General features: G+C 38.1%; 1 protein-coding gene across 1 annotated transcript in view; it reads left to right on the top strand.

The window, feature by feature from the left end:
• Nucleotides 1-26,455, top strand: part of TRPV1 (transient receptor potential cation channel subfamily V member 1) — a 636,007-nt gene that overhangs the window by 560,587 nt on the left and 48,965 nt on the right. The window contains exons 14-15 of the mRNA XM_044054872.1: nt 7,813-7,940; nt 23,558-23,679. Of these exons, the coding sequence (XP_043910807.1) occupies nt 7,813-7,940; nt 23,558-23,679 (250 nt within the window). The remainder of the gene's footprint in view (nt 1-7,812; nt 7,941-23,557; nt 23,680-26,455) is intronic.

The raw sequence follows: 26,455 nt of genomic DNA, 5'->3' as shown, positions 1-26,455 counted from the left end.
ACTCAGTATATGACAAAAGCATATGATGTAAGGTTTTTCACTCTAAAACAGTTGATTTCTTTTGTTGAATCATTGTTCCGTTTCTCTGCTGCCCATTGTTTTTAAGTGGTTTTCTGTGTGTGGTTTTTCATACCACTTGTTGCTCAATCCTGGTATACACACACACACACACACACACACACACACACACACACACACACACACACACACACACACACACACACACACACATATGCAATTCACTCATAAACAATCCAGCCCTCTCACACTCAATCACATTCCCAGAAATACTAAGCCATACAGTCTCACACACACACACACACACACACACACACACACACACACACACACACACACACATATGCAATTCACTCATAAACAATCCAGCCCTCTCACACTCAATCACATTCACAGAAATACTAAGCCATACAGTCTCACACACACACACACACACACACCAAACACACACACACACACACACACACACACACACACACACACACACACACACACACACACACACACACACACACACACACACACACACACACACACACACACACACATGCAGTCCACTCATAAACAGTCAAGCCCTCCCACACTCAATCAGATTCATAGAAATCAATGAAAAAGATATGCTGCAGTCAGCTGGATACAAAATCTTAAAGCTTGTTTTTAAAACTCAAGTTTATTGCAAGAAAAAAGCCAATTAAGCGCTTTCGTCCCTGCACACTGGGACTTCTTCAGAATCAATCCAAAATACCACCAGCACACTTATATAACATAATTAATTAACTAGTTAATGACCATTTAAAAATGTAAAGGTACCATGTTAAAATCCGTGCTCTCATTATTAAAACACATACATATTGTAAATATATAAAACATCTTATAATCAAAAATGTTTTACTATATCAAAAACAAAATTACTATCTAACCTTCTTGTTTATATAATAGCCCTGTTATTTAGTAGAGGCATCAGAGAGATGTTCTCATTTAAACCAGGGGTTTGTGTGTCATGTAGCTTTATCTGCCATTTAATTTCTCTTTCTTCTATCTGGGATTTAAAACCCCACATCTGGGATTTACCTTAACAAGTTCTAATATCCCAAACCCATAATTCTTAAAGGAGGGGCATTTCATAGAATGATTAAACAGGACATTGTTGGGGTTGCCAGTCAAGATGCGGTACTGATGTTCATAATTCCTATCTAGAAGATGCATCTCCGTTTTACCAACAAAAAATGCTGGACAACCCAAACACAGCCAGATAAATTAAATTATCCCTGTAGTTTGAGAATTACTTTTCACAAAAATGACTTTGGAACCCAGATCATTCTCTAAATAAATTTCCCTTGCCTCTTTAATAAACTAGCACTGCGAACATCTCCCACATTTAAATGTTCTCTTATTATCATCTCCTTTATTGTGATTACTACCCATACTTATTTCTAAACGTGACTTAATGTTGAAACCTGTTTTGTAAATGAAAGAGGGATGTAGTCCCAATAAAGAATGAACAGATGTTCCAGTTAGCTTCCACTATGTTCCTAACTACATTTGCCATTGGGCCATAGGGAACTACTAGTGCTCTTTCAAATGTGTTCTGTCTAGTTGTAATCTTTTTTTTGTCAAAACCTGTACCCAATAAAGGTGTATACCTTTTGCCCCATTGTGATTCAACATATCCTAAAATATCATCCACTAAACTAGGTGGATATCCTCTGGGGTAAAACATTTGCCACCTTCCTAAGTTCCTTACCAACATCTTTATAATGAGATGTCATCAGGGCCACTCTAATAAATTGCCCTTTTACAATACTTTTCTTTTGACTTATAGGGTGGCAACTAGTGAATTCTAAATAGGAACTGCCAAATCTGGGCTTTCTGTAAATTTTAGACTTAAATCTATTCTTAGTACTTTGAATATGTCAAGGTAATTAATGCTCACTTTATTACTTGAGTGTATAAATTTTAAAAAACTGGATGAATTATTAAGATGTTCTATAAACCCACATATTTCTATTTCAGGTCCTTTTCATAAAATAAAAATATCATCCAGAAAATGAACATACAAGTTAATGTACTGGTAATACCCACTGTTTAAAACATTATTCTGTTCCCATTCTAATAAAACCATATTAGCATAAATAGGGGCACTGGAAGCACCCATGGCTACACCTTTTTTCTGTTTAAAATATTCCCCCTCAAAATAGATATAGTTGTAGTCCAATACCAGACCCATAAAATCAATTATCAAGTAAATCTTATCATTTGAATATTCTGTATATCTACATGTACTTTCAAAAAACATATCCATCCCTTCTTGCCTTGGTATCGATGTAAAAAGGTCTACTATGTCTATAGTCAAGAAAGTTATATCTTTATCCCAAAGATTATCTTTTAGTCTTCCTAAAATATCCCAGGAGTCTTTAATAAGATGGTTTACTTTTCCATAGATAAACTTTAACCATCTGTCTACACATACCCTGAAGGGATAGGTTTTAGAACCTTGTCTGGTCACTATTGACCCTAAAAGGTGGATTCTCTAGGCATTTATGAATTTTTGGGATACCAAAAATTGTAGCAACTATCAGGTTTTTGACTTTTAAAAAATTAAATAATCTATTCTCCTATAGTGTATATTAATCTCATTGATAGAGGCCAAAGTCAGGTCCATGGTTAACTTGGTCAGTCCTATCTTCCATGAATACACCCAAAGAGGGGCTACTACTATAATTATTCAAGTATAGGTCCCCATCTGTTTCAGACCCATTCAAAATAGCTCTAAGGTGTCCAGCGTTCCTTTTAGAGATAACCTCATGAGTCAATTTATCCAGAAGACAATCTGGGTAACCTCGGTTTATAAATAGGGTACGTACAAAATTACATTTCTCCTTAAAATCAACCAAGTTCAAAATCATTCTAGCTGCCCTGACTAGCTGGCCTTTCACCATGGATTTTTTCTTATGCATAGAGTGTGAGCTGATAAAGTGGAGAAAATAATTTGAATACGTCTCCTTTCTATGGAGGTCAGCTGGTGCCCTAGGCAAAAGGGCTCCATGGTGCCCCCCCACCATACCACTTGGTGCCCCCATCCTGGTCTAATTACACAAAATAAAGACTGGAAAAGTGCTCCTGCTAGAGTGACACCCTAGGTGGATGCCTAGTTGGCCTGTGCCTAAGGCCGGCTATGGGCTAAGTCATTTGGGGATTCAATAACTGCACCTGGCTTGCAGTCATCTCAAACTTAGCCGGCCAAAGCCCTTTGGTATTTCTTTTTACTTTTGAGATGTATATGCCAAATGGAAAAAGTTTTAGCACCGAACCCTGGGGGGATTCCACTGGTGACTGATCTCTTCCCCTATTTTGATCTCCTGCATCCTGTGAGCAAGTTGGCAATCCAGCTAGTGAAGCAAGTGTTTGCTCCTCATACATTATTCATCTTTTGTACTACACCTGAGTAGGGGATTGTATCAAAAGGCTTGGCCAAGTCAAGGTAATGTGGTGTGACTGTTTTACATTCATCCATTGCTTGGGTAACAAGAGCAAAGCTTAACATTTACCCATGATTTTGAGCCCTTCACACTTTCCTTTGGGCTGTTTTCAAACACATTTTTAGAGTCATGCATACATGTATGCATTCTTTGATTCACCTTCCTGCTTGCATTAAATTATATTCCTTGTATAATACAGCACCAGTTATTAGATTGTGTTTTAAATTTGTAGTTTTGAACAGTCTTCTAGTAAGCAATGAAACAAAATGTATGACCCAATGACAAAACTACCCATTTCAGAAAAGTTCAACTATAAAAGGCCACTCAAACTTCTGTCATTACAATCCACCAATATCAGTAAATATGCAAAATCACTGCAGAAGTAAGTCATCTAAATAATTCCACATTAAAGGTATCTCTAACTAACAAAGAGGTTGCTGCTAGGAAGCAATTTTATATTTCATTGTTTCATCTACAAATAAAGTGGCTGTTGCCCTTGAAGAATAAATTAACTATGTTACATTAAAAAAATGATAAGCTAGTAATATTGCAATATAGAATGGATAGCAAACTGATAACAGGTTCATAGTTACAAGGTAATTCCTCCAAAGGAGGACATTCACAGGAGTGCAGCATCCACTCTCTTTAAAGTACAACACAGTACAATATCAGTGATCTATCTGCAGACTGTGGGAGTAGAACCCACAGCCTTCTACATCAAAAGTAAGGCTACTACCTGTTGTGCTACTAACAATGCAAGCAGACTCTGAATAAGCAGCACTAAACTTCTCTTCCCCTGAAGCTCTCAGCAAAATGTTTTTATTTATTTAATATTTGTTTACCAGGAAAGTCCAACTTGGAAAAAAGCCAATTTTCAGTAGAGGTCCAGGGAGAAATGCTCCAGATGCATGTCTTTGTAACATGGGAGGAAACCAGAGCACCCAGAGGAAACCCATACTAATACAGGGAAGACATACAGACTCCACACAGAATGCACCCCAGCCAAGAATCAAACCAAAAACCTGTTGCTATGAGAAGACAACACTACCACTGCACCATCCACTTGACACAACTAAATCTCTCAATTTCACAGCAGAAGAAATCTGGAAAAACCCAACATTTATTTTGGGGTGGGGCAAAGGCCCAAAACCAGGGACATATTTTAAATATTGCTTATATAATCTTAGAACATTGCTAAAATAGTGTTTTGCGTTAGCATGTGTTTCCCAAAAAGTCAGTGCTATCATTATTTAGTGAATTCCATTCTCACTAATTTGCCAGAAAAAACACAAATTTTAATAGGAACAGACTAAACTCCCTGGTTCAGAAGTAGTGATGTGGGTAGAGAATGCAGGCTTCTGTACCTAAGGTACAGGGTTGGAACGCAAGTAATTCTAACCACCAGTCACAAGTAACTGGGACATTGTACACACACATACACCACACACCCTGACCTCCTTAGCAAGATAAATAACATCACTGGACTTCCTCAGCAAGATAAATAAAATCATTGACCTCCTCAGCAAGCTAAACAGAGCACAAATCTCGCCTTAGCAAGATAAATAAAATCACCAGACCTCCTCAGCAAGATAAATGGAGCACAAATCTCTCCTTACCTCAGCCTGCACATAAATGGAACGGCATCCATAAAAAACATAAATGGAGCCTTGGGGAAAATCTCTACTTCCAGTGCATCATAAACAGAAACAAAGCGCACTCAGCATAGCCTTGGGGGAAAACAGATAAAATCTTGCCTTACCTCAGCCTGCACCTGCAAAATGAAGCCTTGGGGGAAACAGTAACATAAAATCTCTCTTTAGTATTGATCAGGAATACAGCAGCAGGTGTCACACACTTTGTGTTTGAATTTATGCCGCATGCATGCATGGGTCCGCCTATAGGTCTTACAGCTGTAAAAGTGTGTGTGTGTGTGTGTGTGTGGGGGTACTCCATCCCCCTCACTCTATGGTTCTGGCGCCTATGTAAACAAGACTGCAGCAACTGATAATGGGGATTAAATGACCTTTATTACAGAACACTGAAATTTTTTTCATTCTGAAGTTTTGAATTGCATGATGAAATTGATTATATTACCTTTACAATGCCATTTTACAGCCATGCTTCATAGAAAGTTTTCTAGCTATTTCATTATGAAATTAGAGGTAAAATGTCATTAAAGATATATATCTTCTATCATAAATCTCAAAAAAGTATTCTCAGTTGAGGCATACAGATTTCTAGCTCTTTTTAAATATCCTGTTCCTAAAGCTACATATTGCATGTTTTTGAGACAATGGAATTTTAGTTTTTCAGCCATCTTTGCCATTATAATATAATAATTATTTTTTAATTTGGCATTGTGTTGCAAACTACACATGGGACTGTGACACTAAAACAAAGTAAATGTACAATTAATCCAGCATCATAGTACGGAGGGATGATTAAAACCCAGGTGACCCATGGTTGATTAGTGGCACAGGCAGAGGTAGTGGTGGATGGGTGTATCACCTGCCGACAGAGGGTGTGTTGGTTTAAACTGAAATGAGCAAAGACTTCCCTAATAAGCCAGAGAAATAAGTGTTGTGTGTGTGTGTGTGTGTGTGTGTGTGTGTGTGTGTGTGTGTGTGTGTGTGTGTGTGTGTGTGTGTGGAAATGTTCATGTCTCCTCTCCCTGACCAGGCAGCTACAGGAGGGAGGGGAGAAGACTTCATAGGATGCACAGCTTGCCATCTCCCTACCACCTGCCACTCTGGAGGAAACAGGTGGGCCAGTAGGACTTCCTGGGCAGGAACAAATTAGATTTAGGATTGTCACGTAGCCTAGAAATCTCTGGTTGTCACCCTGGTGGAATGATTGGATCTATTGGTTGCAGGTAGTCAGGCCATCAGATGGGGGTCCAACACAGGTGGGAGGCATTGGAGAAGGGCGAATAAAAAATTAAAGGTAGAATTGCATTTCCTTAAATGTAATGTCCTACAAGTATGTCTGGTACCAGCTACTCAGAATGGCAAATGCACCCTGCTGTGTAAATCAGTTGTAAAGTTCACTGTACTAATGTAACATGTAAGACTGTTTGGCAACAACAGTAAGCATATAGCAATGTTAATTCAGTTAAAATATATACGCTACTTCAGCATCATTGTCTGCATGATATCCCCAGCAGTTCTACTTTCTGCACCCAATAGCCTCATTCTTTCCTACCTTGTAAAGGATAAAAGCCAGGTCTATTCATTCCTTGGACAGGGATAGTCACATGTCCCATATTTTCCCTTTAGAAGTAAGCGTCAGGTGTTAGGGAGTGGAACAATCTGTCTATCATGTAGTCCCCCCACCTTATCTAACTCCCTACTCATAGTCAGTTGAAACTTCTGTCGTGACTGCTACTAGGGGTCACATGCATGCAACCATACATGCAACCACACATGCTTACCCCTAAAATGTATCAAACTACTGTACTGAGCAGAAGTGTACATGCTCATAGAACTGTGGCAAAATTATTGTATGCCTGTAGGTGTCAGGCAAGCAGTGAGCCAGACTGCCTCCATTCCTCAGGATGGAAGGACATGACAATGTCGACTATTCAGTCTCAGCATCGTCATTCCAGCTCCTCATTGCTTCTACTGCTAATTAAACATGGATCATCATGGCTGCAGTCAGGGCTTTAGAGCCAAGACCTAATTTAGTCTTTGTGTCTAAATGATATATAGCAAAGCCACATATCAGTGACATGCCAGATGCTGACCCTTTTGAAATGATTGTGATATCAGTTATGTTTCTGAAGTTTGATCAGATTATTTTTTGATGAACCACTCAAGGGCACCGACAGGTTCTGTAAAAAACACGCCAGAAAAAAAATTATAAAAGTTGCTCAACAACTGCAATTGTTTTCATTCTTAAAACATGTTAAGTTGTGCACTGGAAGTTGTCAAGACTTTGCTGTATCTAACAAGACCTTCAAAATTGTTCCCTCCTTGTAAAGCAATTGAAATGGCTCATTATTTTCAATGCAGGTTTCAGTAGGCATTTCATCAGCTATAGTCAGATGCCCATGAAAATTCTTGTTTTCTAAAGTTATCATTTCAAATACATGCACAAGAACATTTTTGTTGCCTCACATATTAAAGGCAGAATTGCTCTTGTACACCAGTTATTCAGTACTACATATCTTTACAACTCTCAACTTCTCACCAAATTTGAAGTACTAGTTGCTCTTGCTTAAACAGTAATATGTATTTTTCTATGTAAGATATGCTGTGCTGAGTTATTCTTTTTGGTGATTCATATTTTAACAATTATTCCGTTTTTTTTTTTTCAGAGAGCTATCACAATTTTAGATATAGAGAAAAGCCTGCCTAAATTTCTACGGAAAATACTGAGATCTGGGTGTGAAGTTGTAGTGGGATTCACAAGAGATGGAAAAGAAGATTCCCGTTGGTGCTTTAGGTAGGTCTGCAGTCACTGGGTGCATACCTCTCAAATGTCTCTGAGTTTACAGAATGTCCCTGATTTTGCCTCATATTTTTGCCCTGTCTCTTTAATTTTTTTTTTATTTTTCCACTAAATCTCTGAAAATAGTCAGTTAATTATGCCAGACATTAAAGTTTCATAATTCTTGTTCAGAAAATGCATTTTGATATAAACCTTATTGCTCTGTTAATGTTTGAAGTGAATTAGAGTGATATTTAAAAATTGTCCCTGATTTTGGTCCTTTGTAGCCCCATTTATTTATTTGACGTTTGTTGACCAGGAATGTCTGGCTGAGCCAGAGCCCTTTTTCAGCAGAGACCTGGGGAAAAAAGCTCAACAATTAAAAATTATGATTTACAATAAAAGCACACAGTGAAAAGATTACAGAAGAGAGATATTGTGGTTTCTGATCTGAGTGCAATCTATGTAAGTATACAAGATTTTAGTCTGGGGTATAATCTCTATGTAAATTTACAAGGACTAGAAGCTAAGTAGTTTAATCATCCCAAGTTAAAGTATTTGCTAGCTAGCATTTTCTAAATGAACTAATACACAAAATAACAGTAAGAAGAAAACAAAAATAATACAGCAAATGAGTAGATTTTTTATACAAGGTCAAAAAAAATGATGTATGACAGTAGTAGAATAGTCAAACAATCAGTAAAACATGTAAAAAATACCAAGTGGGGTGAATTAAAGAATTTTTAGTGCAATGACTAGTGCCAATGCAAGGAGAAACAGTGAAGAGAACTGGAAGAGAGGGTAAGGTTGAGGAAGGAAAAAGGGGTGAGGCAGTGAGGTTAAGTGGGGGAGTTGGGGGGTCAGAGAGGTAGAGGTGGAGAGGTGTAGTTAAGGGTAATTTGAGCAGTGACAGGTAAAAAGTAGGCGTGTTGTTATTATTTTTGGTTTTATTTTTAATTTTGTCCATAATTCTTGAGAAAAGAAGTAGAGAGGTATGACTGAGTCTCTGTACAAACCACGCACAAGTGAGAAAGTATCAAATACCTTAAATGGAACTGTACCAGGAATACCCCTGTCAAAGCCATTAGGTACTATTTCAGTCAGAAAAGGAAGTTCAAGCCTCCTAGAAAAACTGATTCTTTCTCAAGCATGCATCTTAAAGCTGTACAGATGCGGGTGATTGATTTATTCTATTTTAGTTTGAGTCCAGGAATACATTATCCATAATCAGGAAGTTCAGAAATTAGCACAAGTTCATCTACAGAGGCATATTTGTATTGACTATTATATTGTTGAAGTCTAGGAAAATGGAGTTAGTAGTCCCACCATAGCAAACTTTTACCACTTAACACCTAACCCTTCAGTCTGTAACCCTGTCATCTTCTCTTTCCTCTCTCATATACTTCTAAAAGACTTCCAAAAACTCCAAGGAAAGGGTGCCACAGAACCAAGAACCAGTAAAACCACAACAGGCACCCAAAGAGGCAGATGTAATAATAAAACACGAGCCTGTAGGTGTAAGCAGCAGCAGGTTTAATCACATAAACGCCACACGATACAAAGTGTTTTCGTCCACCAGACTTCTTCAGATGTAAAATGAATGAATGAAGGCTGTGCCTGCTTATATACCCCTCCCAATTTAATTAATAGTTAAAACAATTGTTTAATTGACACCAATTAAATCCTGTAACTAAAATATTTGTGGCAACCTACCAACTTGCCACAAATACAGATGAAAGTAGGTAAAAACATGCACATTTTTTAAAAGAACTTTAAAATAAATATGTTAAATACTAAAACCATCACAATGTGTTGGACAGATAAATAAACTTGAATCAAAAACCAACAAAAGGAACTTGCAAAACAATATATGTACTTATTTTATAGTTTTGCAGCTCTCATTTTTAAAATAGGGGAAATGGATATGTATTCATTCAGCCCTGGGAATCTATTGGCTTCCAATAACAACTGCCAAAATATTTCTCTCACCTCTATCCTATTTTCCCATGCCCCCCCTCACATCACATTGCAACATCTCTACAACAAAGAAGCCCCATTTTGCTTGGGGACATGTCAGTGTATGTTTAAACAAGGCATTTTTAATATCTTCAACTCTAATAGCATATAAATGCTCATAAATCCTCCTTTTGAGTTTACAAATAGTTTTTCCAATGTAAAATGCACCATAGGTTTTACATAGGGCTAAATAAATCAAGCCTTCACTATTACAACTGGAAAAACTACTACTCTGAATCTGATGGTCTCTTGACAGGATATATACAGAATCCTGTCTAAGTAAATATGGGCATTGGGCACATGCCCCACATTTGTAGGTTCTCAATTTCTTACATGAAACAATAGAACCATTATGCTCCAGCAAATCCTTGAGGTTCCTGCCTTTTTTATATGTAAATCCTAGGGTGTTGGTAAACAAAACGTCCAACTCTGAATAACGTCACCCCTGGTTGTTGTGTGGTACCCTGCACATTTATTGGTACTATCACACTTGTGTCTCCCGTTCCCAAAATAGGGGCAAACCTATCCTTTCTCCCATTCTTTACTGCCTCCAAAACCTCATCAATTAAATAGTTAGGATACTTCCTAGATATAAACATTTCTTTGACTCTCTGACTTTCGTCTTTGAAGTCCGAATCCAAAGAGGTCATCCTACAACTATGGACAAATTGTCCCTTTATAATACTTCTCGTCTGTTTAAATGGATGGGAACTAGTGAAATATAGGTACGAGTTAGAAAAGGTTTCCTTTCTATATACATTAGATGTAAACTGCTGCCCTAGGACATCTTTTTTAATAGTGACGTCCAGAAAGTTCATATAGTCATGTGTAATATGGGAAGTAAATTTCAAAAAATTAGTGGTATGGTTTAGATAGTCTATGAATTCTGTTAACTTTTCCATACTACCTTTCCAAAAAATGCAAATATCATCCAGGTAATGTTTGTAATATACCCAATATTGTGCATATTCAGACTGGAACACAAACTTCTCTTCCCAAACCATGAGCACAATGTTAGCATAAGTAGGGACACAACTTGCCCCCATGGCCACTCCCTGGATCTGTTTAAACAACTCACCCTCAAAAAATATAAAGTTGTGTTTCAATACCAAATCCATCAACTCTGTATAAACCAGAAAAGTATTGTGGTCAAGTTTTCCATGTTGGTGAATGGCATCCTGGAACCATTCTGACCCTGTAGAATGTGGAATCATATTAAATAAATCCTGAATATCAAGGGTTACAAATATTAGGGAATCTGAATACATGTTGCTATTAATGCTTCTCAAAAATTCCCAGGAGTCCTTACGTATACCATTGGCCCTAACCCAAATATCTTTTAATTTTATATCCAAAAATTTGGCCAATGGATGGGTTTTAGAGCCATTGGCTGCCACAGTGGGTCTCAGGGGTGGATCCTCCACACTTTTATGTACCTTGGGTATCCCGAAAATAGCAGGGATATGGGGTCTGTCCACACTGAGATACTTAAAAGTGTCCTGGTTTATAAAATTGTCATTCAGCATGTCCTGTAAAACCAAATCAATCTTACGGTATGATAAATTAATCTCATTCTTGGATACCCTAACATACCTGTTGGTATCATTAAGCATATCCATCATCTTACTGGAATACAAAATGCTGTCCATGAAGACCACCCCTCCACCTTTGTCGGGTTGCATCACCCTCAGGTATCTATTTTCTTGAATGGATTTGAGAAGTACCTTTTCTTCTCTAGTCATGTTAAATTTACCATGCCATCCACCCCTATAAACATTCCTGATTTCTTCTTTGACCTCCCTTTCAAAATTTTTTAGCTGGGGGGTGTATAGGGGGATTATAGGTACTAGGTCTTCTAATGCCACGATTAGTACCACCATCCTGTTGCCCCTGAAACATAATATCCAAATTCTTTTTCCGTAGAAAAATCCTCAAGTCTATTAAGCTGTCCACTAAATTACCCCCTGTAGAGGTGATGAATTTAAAACCTTTTGAAAATAAAAGAAAATGTTTCCTGTCAATCTCCTCACTGCTGTAATTGTAAATTTTAAAGTCATGTAGGGTGTGACATGGTCCATCCACAGTAATATTCCCTGTACTCCATTGGTCCAACATGTTGGCTAGTCCCCCTTCCTGGCTACCACTCTTATTTATCTTGTGCCATTTGGGGGACCCCTGTAAAAATACCACACAGGGGATTTGTGCCTTAACCTATCTGATCTCTTAAGTTCAGGGAATTCAGTATTGTTGGAATCCTGATGTTCCCCCATCCCTGAATCACTGTAGATCACTCTATGGTCCATAGAGTCCCAGGCATTGTGTCCTCCTGGTGGAAAAGAAGAGGAATAAGTACTGTGTTGTGGTTCAGATTTATCAAAAAAATATTTTTTCGAGCAAATTTGTCATTCTTAGGGTACGGGTATGCTTATTTCTGTCTGCAATCCCTCAAATCCCTATCTATTTTGCCACACTTCCTTTTAAAAATAACATGACATTTTTCTTCCACCTGTTGCTTAATATTAAAATATTTTCTCTTCTCATTTTCAACAGAAAACATAAGATCATTGGTCACTACTTCATTAATGTATTCTATCTCCTGATATACTTGCCCCATAATCCTTTCATTTTCTTTAATCAGGGCTTTCATGACTTCAAAACCACTTCGGTCAAACATACTCAACAATTCTTCGTGAAAGGGGGAGACTTCCACTACATTGTTCGGAAACTTATAAAAATGCAATCCTTTGGGTACTATACCCCTTTTAATACAGTCATGCAAGTAACAATTGTCAATACCCAGAGTTTTATGTTTGTAAATTAAATCAGTGAGTTTTTTAATATTGGCTCTATAAGACACTTCACTGTCTTTCTCAACATCCTGGTCATTAAATATAAAGTTATTATCAGTACCTTGGTGACTGGAAAAAGACTTGTAACTAACAAGCCATGAAGCCAAAGAGGAAGAGTCCGTCCACTCGTGCACTCCATTGTCACCATTAGCCATACTATCAGCCATTTCCACAGGAGCATGTCACTGAACACCACGTTCCCCTAAAAGGGAGGACTGTCCATTCGGACCTTGGTTCTGGGAATTCAATGCCAAATGATTGTAACAAATTTTAGTTGCAGCTCCCTTCTATAATGCAGCCTCACCTCTAGTGCCCCTCGACGGCAAACCGGAAGAAGTTACAGTTACTTCCTCTACAGGCACATCAGCCTGTCTGCGATCCAAATCGGCTTCCTGATTGCATGCAGGAGTGGAAATGCAATCCTTCCTATGGGTAGGCCTCATAGGGTTGATATCAAAAGAATTGTTTTTCCCTCGCTGAGAGTTACCAGTCATAAGCAAAATCAATTGGGTAAGCTGCCCCTCCACACGAGACAGGTACTGCTTCCCCATCCTGGAAGATAGCCTCTGCCTCAGATACCTCCATGTAACAAGTAATCCAAAAACTCCAAGGAAAGGGTGCCACAGAACCAAGAACCAGTAAAACCACAACAGGCACTCAGAGGCAGAGGTAATAATAAAACATGAGCCTGTAGGTGTAAGCAGCAGCAGGTTTAATCACATAAACGCCACACAATACAAAGTGTTTTCATCCACCAGACTTCTTCAGATGTAAAATGAATGAATGAAGGCTGTGCCTGCTTATATACCCCTCCCAATTTAATTAATAGTTAAAACAATTGTTTAATTGACACCAATTAAATCCTGTAACTAAAATATTTGTGACAACCTACCAACTTGCCACAAATACAGATGAAAGAAGGTAAAAACATGCACATTTTTTAAAAGAACTTTAAAATAAATATGTTAAATACTAAAACCATCACAATGCATTGGACAGATAAATAAATATTATCAAGGGACAATTTGTCCGTAGTTGTAGGATGACCTCTTTGGACTCGGACTTCAAAAACGAAAGTCAGAGAGTCAAAGAAATGTGTGGCGTTTATGTGATTAAACCTGCTGCTGCATACACCTACAGGCTCGTGTTTTATTATTACTTCTAAAAGACTTCTAACAACCCATTCATGGCTGGCCAATCAAACATATAGAATTATGATCAAGTCTCTGGCCATAGCCAGGTTGGTATTTGTTTGAGAAAATGGATATCGAGAAATTTACCTTAAGACCAGTGTTAATACTGAATAACTCAACATATTAAAAATTGTATTTTTAAAAATATGATTATTTTCACTTTTCTCATGTAGTGCTCACTATTATGAGTTTTGAGTGTAATATGGTTGATGTTTCAAAACGTACCGAACAATAATCATAACAGGCCCTAAGATACTCAAATTGTAAGTAAACTAGCAATGTCTTTCGGCTTTTTCTGGTTAGGGGTCACTGGTCACCGTCACTGCAGACCACTGGTCTGCAGATTGATTGGCAGTGGTGTTTTTACAGTGTCAAGTTGCCAGCCGGACACCCAACCTTCACAGAAGCACACACATGCACCTAACTGCATGTCTTTAAAATTTCTCAACTGCAGTGAAGACATGCAGACTGCACAGAAGGCACTCCAGCCGAGAATCGAACCAGAGAATGTCTTGCTGTAAGGCAACACTAACTGCAGCACTAAAAAGAAAATTAAAAGTTCAGATATACAACATTAAGAATACAAGTAAAAGTAAATAATTTTGTTTAAAAAAATTCCAAGACATTTTCCTTAACTGTTTCTGCAGTCGATATTTCACATGCTTCCCTATATCAATTTCTGTTTATATGTATGTGTATTTGTGTGTGTATACACACACACACACACACACATATATATATATATATATATATATATATATATATATATATATATATATATATATATATATAATGGAGTCACAGAGGGCTCAAGTGACAGCACTGGAACACCCCTGGGAAGAAGAAAATTGAGATCAGTCAGTTGATACTAGTTCAACAGGCCCTGCAGGTAGGGAAGACACAGACAAATAAGACTAAAATGCCAGATAAGAACTTTGTAGAAGATATGTTGTCATATGCCAGCTGATGATGTTTTCACAGAACTGAGATAATATTTTGGTACCTAGACACCACAGTAAATAGCTGGGTTGTAGAATTTTGCACCATAGTCTTGCTGCTGAGTTCTGTGCCTGGAAACACACTGTAGTAATCTAACCAGGAAGAGACTAGGGCATGCACCACACTGAGGGTCGCCCAAAGTGCTTGATAAGGGTTATGATCCTAATATGGAAACAAACATATTCAGCTACATAAACAGCTAAGATATTATAATTTATCATCAGCTTATTGTCAATAATAATAACCCCTAGATCACACACTTTGTGCATGAATTGCAGTTTGTCTGCACCATAGATGATGTTGAGAGACAAAACTGGCACTGATGAATCTGTAAGAGTGGCGTATATGACAGTAGTAGTTGATTTAGCATTGATGGGATTGACCTTCTTGTAGACCATCCAAGTCTAGATGCATTCCAAGTCCATAGCTAACATATATTTCTGGGACAATGAGAGGTAAAGCTGCATGACATCTCCTAAGAGTGGTATGAAGATATTGAATAAAAGGGGACCAAGTAAGGAGGCCTGCAGACCACTACAGTTCAGTGAACAGGAAGATGAGGAATTAACTTCTGAAACCACTCTTTGGGTTTGTCTGAATGGGTAGGAGGCAAACCAATTCCAGATAAATAAATAAATAAATATATAAAAATAAGTGGTATCCTTGCTGTTAGGAAACACTTTCTGTTTATTCAGAAGAGGTGCACATTCAACAATGTAAAACAAACTTCTTCATGCAACAAGTATATTGTTCTGCCCAATGTATCCATTATGGAGGAATGTAAACCATCTGAAAACAAAAATGTCTGCTACCAGCCTGTAATATTGTATCATCAGTGAAGAAACCTTCCAGAAGACAGGTAATATTGCTCAGTTCTCCAGAGGCATGTTCAACTGGCTGTCCACCTCTGTCTTGTTTCTGCTCCCCTCATCCTCCCTCATACTTTCTTTGTGCCACCAACGTACCTTGATGTATTCTCTCATATTGTAGTTAAAGAAAAAAATGGACAAAAGGCCAGACATTGTGATTATAGTGTCCTGCCAACAGAAAGTCATAAAATGCCAGGATATGCAAGCTGAAACTAGTGGAATGTGGAATAAAGACGCCCAGACAGTTTCCTTAGCAATAGCAGTAACAGGGCTAATAAAACTGATTTTTTAAGCATACTTAAATATGCTGTCAATACATGTAACTCCATATGAACTTCAGAAGGAGGTAATTATGGTTATGTTTTGTGGTTTGAGAAGAGCATTCTTGGCAAATATCAATGAGTGAAGCAATACCAATTTCATGAATTTTAATTGTACCTGGACGTAAGAATGGGGTCCATTCCTGTCATGGTATTGGAGAAGTTTAAAACATGGAAGAAAATGCAGTAGTTCAGTCCATGTCATATTTCTAAAACTTGCTACTCTAGTGCTAAGATTCTCATTGGCTGACATCTTCAGCCTCTCCATCTGTTCAGGGAGAACATACACTTCTAGTTACTGTCCCAAAACAAGATAAGGTTAGTTGCAATGACAGCTGAGGAATTATCTTTCAGCTTTCTGTCCTCACTAAAATTGGGAAGAGAGTGGCAACTAACTAATACCAGAGCACTGAAAGTGTTTACTGCTTCAACAGCCAGGTTACTGCCATGGCCTATCTTGTAGATACAATCTTCTGAATTAAAAACTCTTTCCCAGGTGTTTGACTCTATGAGCTACCCGTCCTTAACTACCATTCTGTTTAAGATGTCACTTTTGCTTCGCTCATTAAAGGAGGTGGGGGAATTAACACTTATTTGACTATTAGAAAGCTTTCTGTCTAGATTCATGAGGCCTTCTCTGATAATGCACCAGTAATATGTTTTTCCAGATTTTTGACAACCACCTGTCCTGGCTAGCATATTTACTAGCAGCCTACACCAAGAGAACCCAGGCTAGATGACTGTTGCTTTTGTTTACCAGCTTTGTCTGATTGGGTTTAGTCAAAACTTATTTTCAGTAGAGGCCTGGGGAAAAAGCTCCAACATATTACATTACAGAATATTTTTAAACAGACATTCACTAATGTACACAAGCAGATATTAACTAATATACATTAAGAATTACACATACAGTTGCTAATTGGATTACATTCATATGAAAATAAAGGCAAATATTATAGTAGAAAAGATACTTATGCATTAGTAGATGCTGAACAGTGAGCTTTTGAAAAGTTATATTAGTGGGTTTGTCAAAAATTCACTATATCATGTGGTCAATGCTTAGAAATTCAAATAAATGGTGGTGAGGGGAGGGACTAGGTAGGGTAGAACATGTTAATATTGTAGTTAAGAGGTGGGGTATAAAGCAGATTCAGAGATAGCTATATAATTGACTAGTATAAGGTTTATATTAGAGGGACAGAGGTGGTCAGTGTCACTAAACTGTGTTAATGGTGGGGACAGTCACCATGTCTCCCATATGAAGTAGAATGGGGGGGCATAACATTATGTTTGTGTTAATGTTGACTAGCATTCATTTTCATTTTTTAAATTTATTTATTTATTTCACATTTAACTGGGTTAGTCCAGCTAAGCATTAGCTCGTTTTCAGTGGAGACCAGAGGAGAAAAGCTCCGCAATTAGTATTAACATTTTGCATGAAGTCAGCAAGAAAATTGCATTGGCAGCTAAAACAATTAGAGAAATAACATTTTACAATAAAATTTTACAGAAAACAGTTGGGTACAAATGTTAGAGATCAAACTGCAAAAAATATTTACAACAAATCATACAGAAAAGCAGTAGAGTACAATGTCAGAATTTTTACAACAAAACCTAATGTAGGGAAACAGTGTTCATTATTTCTATGTAGTTATATACAGTATAGGTACAGATGGAGTAGTAAGGTAATGTAGAGGTTAAGCAATGAGACAGAGAGGTAGATGGATATTAAGACAGACAGTGGAAGAGAAAGGAGGGATGAGAGACAAGCTAGGGTTAGGTAGTTTCAGGGAGGATGACTACAATGGCAGGACCATTTATTTATTAGATATTCCCAATTGGCTAGTTTGAAATGTTTTGTTTGGTTAAGGGACCTAATTTCTAGCGGTAGTTGGTTCCAAGTTGTAGCAGGGTTATAGTTATAAAGTAAACACCCTGATTTGGTTTTGGGTTTATAGATTTGTAGAAAGTCTTGGTCTGAACTATGTAATGTCCTGGCTGGGGAATATTTAGTTATAATTGATTGAAGGCTAGGGCAGAAAGATGGTAGATAGAAGATGGAGTGGATAATTAACAGTTGCTGTAGTAGCAGCAATTGAGGGAATTCAAGCCACTGCAACTGTTTAAGAGACAGGCAATGGTGTGATTTGTAGGTTTGGTTTGCAGCAAATCTGGCAACTTTATTATACGTAGCTTCAAGTCTGGTTATGAGTGCGGTGTTAAGATTTGTGTATAACTGAGAGCTATAAAGGAGGGTGGGAAGAAGAAATGCATGGGAGAGAGTTATTCTGGCTGAGTTGGTTAAATGTCTTTTGTTTCGGTAAAGGAGTCTGAGTTTCTGGTGAGTCTTTTGGATAGAGGTAGTGATTTGGAGATCAAATTTAAGCTGATCATCTATTATGACTCCTAGCAGTTTAGTGCTAGGGTCAGAGGTAATGACAGTGTTATTGCTAGATAGGATGGAAAATGTTGTTTTGAGATTTATGAGGTTTTTTGGGAGGAAGAGTAGGAGCTTAGTTTTCTTAGGGTTAAGAATTAATTTGTTGCCACAAAGCCATGTCTCTATGGTGTTGAATGATGCTTAGGTAGTAGAGTGGAGGTCAGATGGATTGTCAGCAATGGTGATGACTGTAGAATCATTAGCATACTGTACAAGTGTGGAGTTGGGACAAGAAGTGCAAAGTAGGTTGATTAAAATATTGAAGAGCAGTGGCCCCAGTATGGATCCTTAGGGGACACCCATTGGGATGCCTGGGGGGGGGAGCAGAGTGCCATTTAACAGCTTGTTAGCAGTTAAAGAGATAGCTGGAAAACCAGGATATGGTGGGAGGAGAGCATCTTAGGTGAGAGAGTTTGCCTAGGAGGAGGGGATGGTAGACAGTGTCAAAGGCTTTGGACAGGTCGAGGAACAGACACGAGACTAGTTTATTTTTGTCACGGGCCAGTGATACAGTATTAATGAAGGATATTAGTGCAGTTGTAGTGCTGTGTTTGGGATGAAATCCATGTTGTGTGTGTGTTAGAAGGTTCTGTTGGAGAAAGTATTGCATTATCTGCTTGTGAATGCATTTCTCAAGAATCTTGGAGAGGGGAGACAGTATAGCAATTGGTCTGAAGCTTGATATATCAGAACAATTACCTCCTTTATGTATGGGTAATGTGTAGAAAGTTTTCCATATTAATGGACCGTATGATTCAGAGATAGATTGGTTGATCAGGATGGATACTGGATAGGCTAGGGATTCAGCAGCTATATGTAGGAAGTAAGAGGGTAGGTTATCAGCTGAGGGGAAGCAGGGTTTGAGTTTAGAGAGAAGAGATTTAATATATTTAGTTGAGACAGCTGTAAGAAAGAGTTAAAAGGAGAAGGAGGGGAAGATGAGAAAGTGGGGTTTTTAGTATTTTTACTAGTGGGGAGGTAACTAATTATGGTAGTTACTGAATTAATAAAATGATTGTTAAATTCAGTGACAGTTTCTTCAAAAATTTATTTGGGCATGGGTTGGGAGGGGAAGGGTTTCATGAATGCAGTATATGACTGATTGAGTTCCAGAATTTTTTAGGGTCAGATTTTAGGGTAGTGGGAGGGTTTGCATAGAAGTTGATCCTGTCTTTGTTGATAATTTTTTTATTTGATTTCTAAGTTCTTTGTAAGTCTGTAGGAGAGAAGGGGTCTTTGTTTTGTTCCATAATTTCCATATCTTGTCACGTCATTTCATCAAGGCTCTAGTATGCTTGGCCAGCCAAGGAGTGGTGTTTGCTTTGATTCTGATAGTACTGAGGGGAGTTAGGGAGTTGAGGATGTTTAGAAAGGTAGAGTTGAAAGAGTGGACAGCCTCATCTAAGGGGAGTGTAGTAAGATGGGACCAGTTAATATTAGAGAGTTGGTCTATGAAAGAGTCTGGACTAAAGGATGAGGTTTTGCAGGAGGTGATAAACCTGAAAGGTCTGGTGAAATGGGGAGTATGTCTATTTACTATGATAGGGCAGTGGTCACTAAGGGAATTTGGTAGAGTGTGAGGGTTGTGGTAATTTTGGGGATGAGACACCAACATCCAGTCCAGGAAAGACTGTGGCAGGTGTGATTTGCTAATATGGGTAGGGGAAGTGATTAGTTGCTCAAATCCATGTAGGTTGATACAAGAGGTAGTTTGGGGAGTTTGAATTGTAAGCCAATTTATGTTTACGTCCCCCAGAATGATGGTTTCATTAAGGATGGTCTGTGAGAGGTGGTGTAGGATGTTCTCCAGTATACTAAGATTATCACCAGGGGGGATGTAGATTGCTACAATACTTATGGTGGTAAAGTTGTTAAGTTTAATATTGATAAGTAGGTGTTTAGCTGTAGAAAAAGTGGGTGGAGGGAGGTTTGGAGTAGTTATTGAGAGGTGGTCATGGAAGAGTATGGCTACCCCTCCTCCTCTTTTCGTTTGTTTATCAAGTCGTAGGATGTTATAGCCAGGTGGGGTAATTTCACTATCTTTATTATATGGTTTCAGCCAGGTTTCAGTTAGGGTGACTATGTCAGGGGTATAGTTAGCTAACCAGGCATGGAAGTCCTGTACTTTATTTACTACACTACTGAGGTTCATAGAGCAGAAATATACTTGCTTTTTTAAGGGGGTGAGGTTAGTAGATGTTTGTACAAGAGGATTATTTTTTATGGTAGGTTGGGAGGTGCCTGGGTTAGGATGGATGTCTCCTGATAGAAGTAGTGGTTTGAAGTAGAGTAAGTGTTTAAATGGGGAGACATTCTTTTTCTGCTTTGATGTGGTTGGGAGGGAGGGAGATAATTTTATTTTAGGAAGAGGAGTGGCATAGTTTGGGTTAGAAGGATTGATTTGCAGAGGAGTCTCGGGTTTGGTATTTGGATGTCGAGTACTGTTTGTTGGGTAGACGTAGGGTGGGGGGTGGATGTGTGTAATAGGATGTGAGGAGGTATAAGAAGTAAAGTATAGGTATCAGGAGTAAAGCTTGCAGTTTGAAAGGCATGGTTTGAAGGTAGAGTATGTGTAGAAAGTGGGAAAGTTAAGGTGTATGAAAGTACTATAGGGGAAGAGGTGTGTCATTAAGGAAGTAGTCGGGAGGGGCAGGGGAGGAGCTGGAATGGGTGTAGTTTAGGTGGATAAGTACAAAGGAAATTATATGGGGGTGGGTGGGGAGCAAAGTGAGCCCGAGCATAGCGAGGGCGAATGAAGCGGGGCCCTACTGAGCAGTTGCCGAATGTGTAAAAAAACTATCAGTCAGCCCTTTGTCAGATTAGCTCAGGATTTCTTAAAGATATTGTAAAGTATTCTCTTTAATTGCAGGAAGTTATATAGTATTTTATTGGGGTAGTGAGATCTCAGAGTGTAGTTTGGGGAGCAGGGTTAGTATAGGACGCCAGGGTCTCAGTGGTACTGTGCTCACACTGGTGATAAAGGACCTCTACTTCAGTGAGGAAATAAGTCATCACCAAATAAGGGTTCCCCAAATAAGTGTTGTACCACACTCTGAGCATGATGTGTATAAATGATGGATTTCTGGATATTATTCTTCCTTCCCATGAAAAAATGGAGGTAGCATCTAGCTCCATGGCCTAGAAGGATGAAGTCCTGATTGAGATCCTGATGACTTTGATTAATTAACTCCCCAGCACTGAAGAATCTATGCAGAGGAAAGTGGGAGTGAGTGGCCACTATTGGGTCTCTCATCTTGGTTGAAAGGTAGTGATCCAAACTGTAATCCTGACACCTATTGGAGAGAGATGGATAGCATACAGCAATACAGGAGAGGACATGGACTTTTTTCTGCCAAGCAGTGTCTGCATGAAAGACATCATGTAACATTTGTGACAATGTGTATGCCCACAGGGGAAGGCATTGCAGGACTTTGTTTCTGCTGTTGGGGTGGATATAGAATGCAAAACAGAAGATACCCTTTATGGCTCCTTATATGATTGCCATGGAATGAACATCTCTCTCACCTTAGCGACTGGAAAAGAATGAATAGGGTGTAATTATGGTGGCCATATGGTTAGTAAACATGAGTGGCAGGAAAAAAAATGAAAAAAAGGAATTGGTCAGATTCTTTAAATACCTCTACATCTTGCTGGTTCCCTTCTATCCTAAACTCCTTTTCCTAGTTATGCTGTAGGCAAGGTTTACACCTTGCTCAAGGCCTCTACAAGAGTTCCACAGATGGTTCACTGGATGATGATGCTTTAGTCCCCATGCTTAATTAAAAGAAGGATCACGATGCACTTATTAATAATCTAAAATGCCATCTGCAGATCATTTCTCTAGAACACATTTGATGCCTACCAGGGTGTCCCTTACAAATGCTACACTGTAATCCTCTATCTGTCAGTGGACATGGTAGTAGCCATACTTACTCAAAAAAAAATCATCTAAAACTATCACAGAATCTTAGGATATAAGATTTTATACACCAGATTTAATATCAGTTAGGCAAGTGTTGGCAAGTAAACTCTTGCCCCTAACATACGAGTGCATGGCGTTTTTATGTGCATATACACATACAAAAATAAATATGTATGACTCTATGCATATACATGCGCATAGACATATAGTATACAGGTGGAGACAAATCCATGGCTGCAGAAAAGAGTTTGTACCTCATTACTCTAACAATAATATTCTCTGCCAGCCCAGGAACTTTCCTTTAGTTTAAGAATGCGTCATTACTGACTTCATTTGTACCCGCGGTGGTGGTGCTGCGGTAGCGTTATTGCCTCACAGTAAGATGCTGTCCAGTTCGATTCTCAGCTAGAGCGTCTTCTGCGTGGAGACATGCATGAATGGGCGTACCTTCATTGAAGGTTGTGCATCAGGGCTGGTAACTCAGCACGTAAAAATCAACTACCAATCATTAGCGGACCGGAGTTCCGCCGTGGCGACCCCTAACCGGGAAAAGCCAAAAAACACAGCAACAACATTACTGGCTTCATTTAGAATCATCAGTATGATTTGTTTTTTTTCTGGAAGATAAGGGTGAATAGTATCTGGAGATCTACAGTTACTGATGTCATTATACAATTCACAGGATGCTCTTTCTGAGCAATAGATAGCCATTTATATCTCATAATCTCTTTAATTATCTCTAAATAAATAAACACCATAGCATCATTTAATTTCTTGGCTTACCTCTAGTAGGCACTGTGTCATGGGAACAAGCTTCCTGTTTTCATCCCAACATTGATAAACTATCTTTGAATAAGTGCCCTCAGCTATACTTACCCTGAGTGCAAGGGGCATCACCCACTCAGCATTGCGTATAGTCCATGAGATGGCATGATACTGAGCCCATCTGAACTAAAGCAGTATTTTTTTTTATGTTGACAAGTTTCTTTGCACTTTTTGTTTATATTTTATGGTTTCCTAACAGGGTTGAAGAAGTAAACTGGAGCCGATGGAACACAAATCTTGGGATCATTAATGAAGACCCTGGAAATTCTGATGATATAAAAAGAAATCTCAGCAGCATTGTTTCAGAAAGGCCTAACAGAGGTAAGATAAAAAAAAAAAATCTTTGCAAAATTCACTGGAAAAAGAAAAAAAAAATTGTATGGAATAATATAATAGTAGAAATAAAATAAAATTGGGTCTCATGGCCATTTATGCCTTGTCAGTGCACACTCTCAGACCATACCTCACTTTTTCTAAGAGATATACAAAAGTCATGTCTGGGGTGAATTTGTAAAAACTTTTCCATTGTCTAACTCCCTTTTAAAGGAAGATAGTGTATCTCATTGCTTTATCTGTAGTGAAAGTTTATTCCAGAGAAGGAGTAGTCATTGTATGACAAATCTGTCTGTCCACTGTGATTTATTTATTTGGTTAAGCAGGTTCAGATCTCTGGTCCTTGTGTTCACTGGACTGTTTTACTTATGGAGATATAATGGGCCATGGACTGCTAGATCGCTAATAATTCAAGAAACAAGGCACAAATAAACCAGTAGGAGTCTATAGGATGCTGAATACAATGGGCTCAATTCCAAAAGCCTATTCTCAGTGTAAGTGATTTATAGAGAGGCCTTAGACCACAGTTGAATCTCCGAATGGAGAGATGAAAAGTCAGCAAACAAAGGAAGGTAGTAGTGCTGAAACTGAATTAACCCTCAAGTCTTGGTGAGTACCTTCATGAGGTGGACCCCATTTTCACAAAAGCTCGCCAAGGCGACACTGATATATAGATTGCATTTATATAGCATATATCATGGATAGAAGTAAGTCAAAAACAAAAAAAAGATAGCTGGGTGCACAAGACCCAGGATAAAAAAAGAGCCCAGTCCTGGTAGGTGCACTGGTGCCAGGACTGGAAATGCAGAATCCTCAAAACACGAAAAACGTACTACAATGGGGTCAGGCCAGGCCCAGGGGGAGGATGGCCCCTCTGTTGTAGAAGGAAGTAGTAGTCCACAAAAATCACAAAAACTGATAGGCCAAAGAAGACCCATAAAGACGATAAAGTGGACTATTGAGGATAAGAAAGAAATTATGTATTGTTACTATTATGTAAAAAGCCCAGAATTTCCAGACACAAGATATACAAAATGATTAAGAGAGAAATTAGAGGAAAGAAAAATGTTTCTGCAAGAAAAATTGTCAGAAGCGTCAAATGATAATTTGTGTTCATTGATACAACAGATTTGTGAAAAACAGTATATAGATTAAGAAACCTTGATCTGTTTGGAGAAAGAAGCATCTGAGGAAGTGCAAACATATAAACAACAAAACCAAGAGATATTTGAAAAGTATAAAAGAGAAATATGGACATGGGAAAGAAAGAGAGATTTGATATGGTGCAATATTTATGCAAAAGAGAAAGCCAAATTAATCAATGTAAAGAACGTAACCCCAAAGATATCTGAACAGAAATACAGGCAAAGGCATCCAGATATGGAAAATTTCACAATAAAAAAATAATATCACAAAGATGGAACATAAAAAAGAAGATTAGCAAAGTAGAAGTTAAAAAATAGAAGATGAAGTTATGGAATGCCTGCAAAGTGAAGTATTTGCTGTAGAAGGTCTAATACAGGTTACATCACAGCAGGATGGAATGAGTCCCCCAAGCAGGGAGAAACAGGAAGATCAGGAAACATCTGAAGAAGAAGCAGGACATGGGAAAGAAAAATAAATTGAATATCATGTAATATTTATGCAAAGGAGAAAGCAAAACTAACCAGTACAAAAAGAGCAGCACTAAAGATGTTTGAAGAGAAATACAGACAAAGGAATGCAGACATGGAAAACTTTACAATACAAAAAATAAGAAGACAAAGAGGAAAAGTAGAAAAGGAGATTAGTAATGGAGAAGTTAAAGAAACAGAAACTGAGATTATGGAGTGCCCGCAAAGTGTAGGATTTAGTGTAGAAATTCTAATTCAGAAAGCACCACAACAGGATAGAGAAATGGATATCCAAATTAAGGGGAAACCAGTGGTCAGGTGCCATATGAAGATAACTTGGACCCTTCCACAGGAAACCAATATAAACATTCACTTGAAACTAGACAGCAAGAGAAGGAACAGGAAACTGTGGAAACTGATGCAGTCAATGTTGAGGAGTGATAGGCCAGTGAGTTCCCATATGATAGAGCAACGGACGGCACAGGATGAAATTCATGAGAATGCATCACAGGAAGATGCTATAGAATCTTCTATACAATGCCTGCAGGAATTGGAAAACAAGGGATTTTCCCTCAGTTTAGAAGAAAATGAGCTAAGAGAATTGCTTGATTTAATAGACACGGACAGGTATATCAAGATCAATGAAAGAAATAGACTGCAGAAAGTTAATAAAACCCAAAAAGTCTAAGTCTGATAAAACAAGTGAACACAGTAATTATGACTGTTCATAGAGATCCATGCGATATAACAGAAGTAAACAGGATATATTACCGTGCAGCTAAATTAATAACTAAAGTTCTACCACAAGAACACAAAGGGGTGAGAGAAAGGAAGGAGAAAAATTGAATACCATCATGAAAGTATCGAGTAGAGAAAATGATAAAGCAATTAAGACAAGAAGTGTCACTGTTAGAAGAGTATAGAAGAGGGAATAGATCAACAAAAATACTAAGAAAGATGGATGTGATAAAAGCAATGCACAATATTAGAACAGACCAGGATCTAGCATGTACTATTACAAATAAACTAAAAATTTCAGCACAGGTGGAAAAACTTTGAAGATACGAAGATAAATATAAAGGAAAAGTGCAAAATAAGCAATTTATTGATGACCCAAAAAGGTTTTATAGACAACTGGGAAATATGGTAAA

This window comes from Protopterus annectens, chromosome 13.part0, assembly GCF_019279795.1.
Source record: "Protopterus annectens isolate FY-2018-M chromosome 13.part0, PAN1.0, whole genome shotgun sequence".
NCBI lineage: Eukaryota > Metazoa > Chordata > Ceratodontiformes > Protopteridae > Protopterus > Protopterus annectens.
The sequence above is the reverse complement of the archived record's forward strand: the minus strand, read 5'-3'. Positions and strand labels throughout refer to the sequence as shown.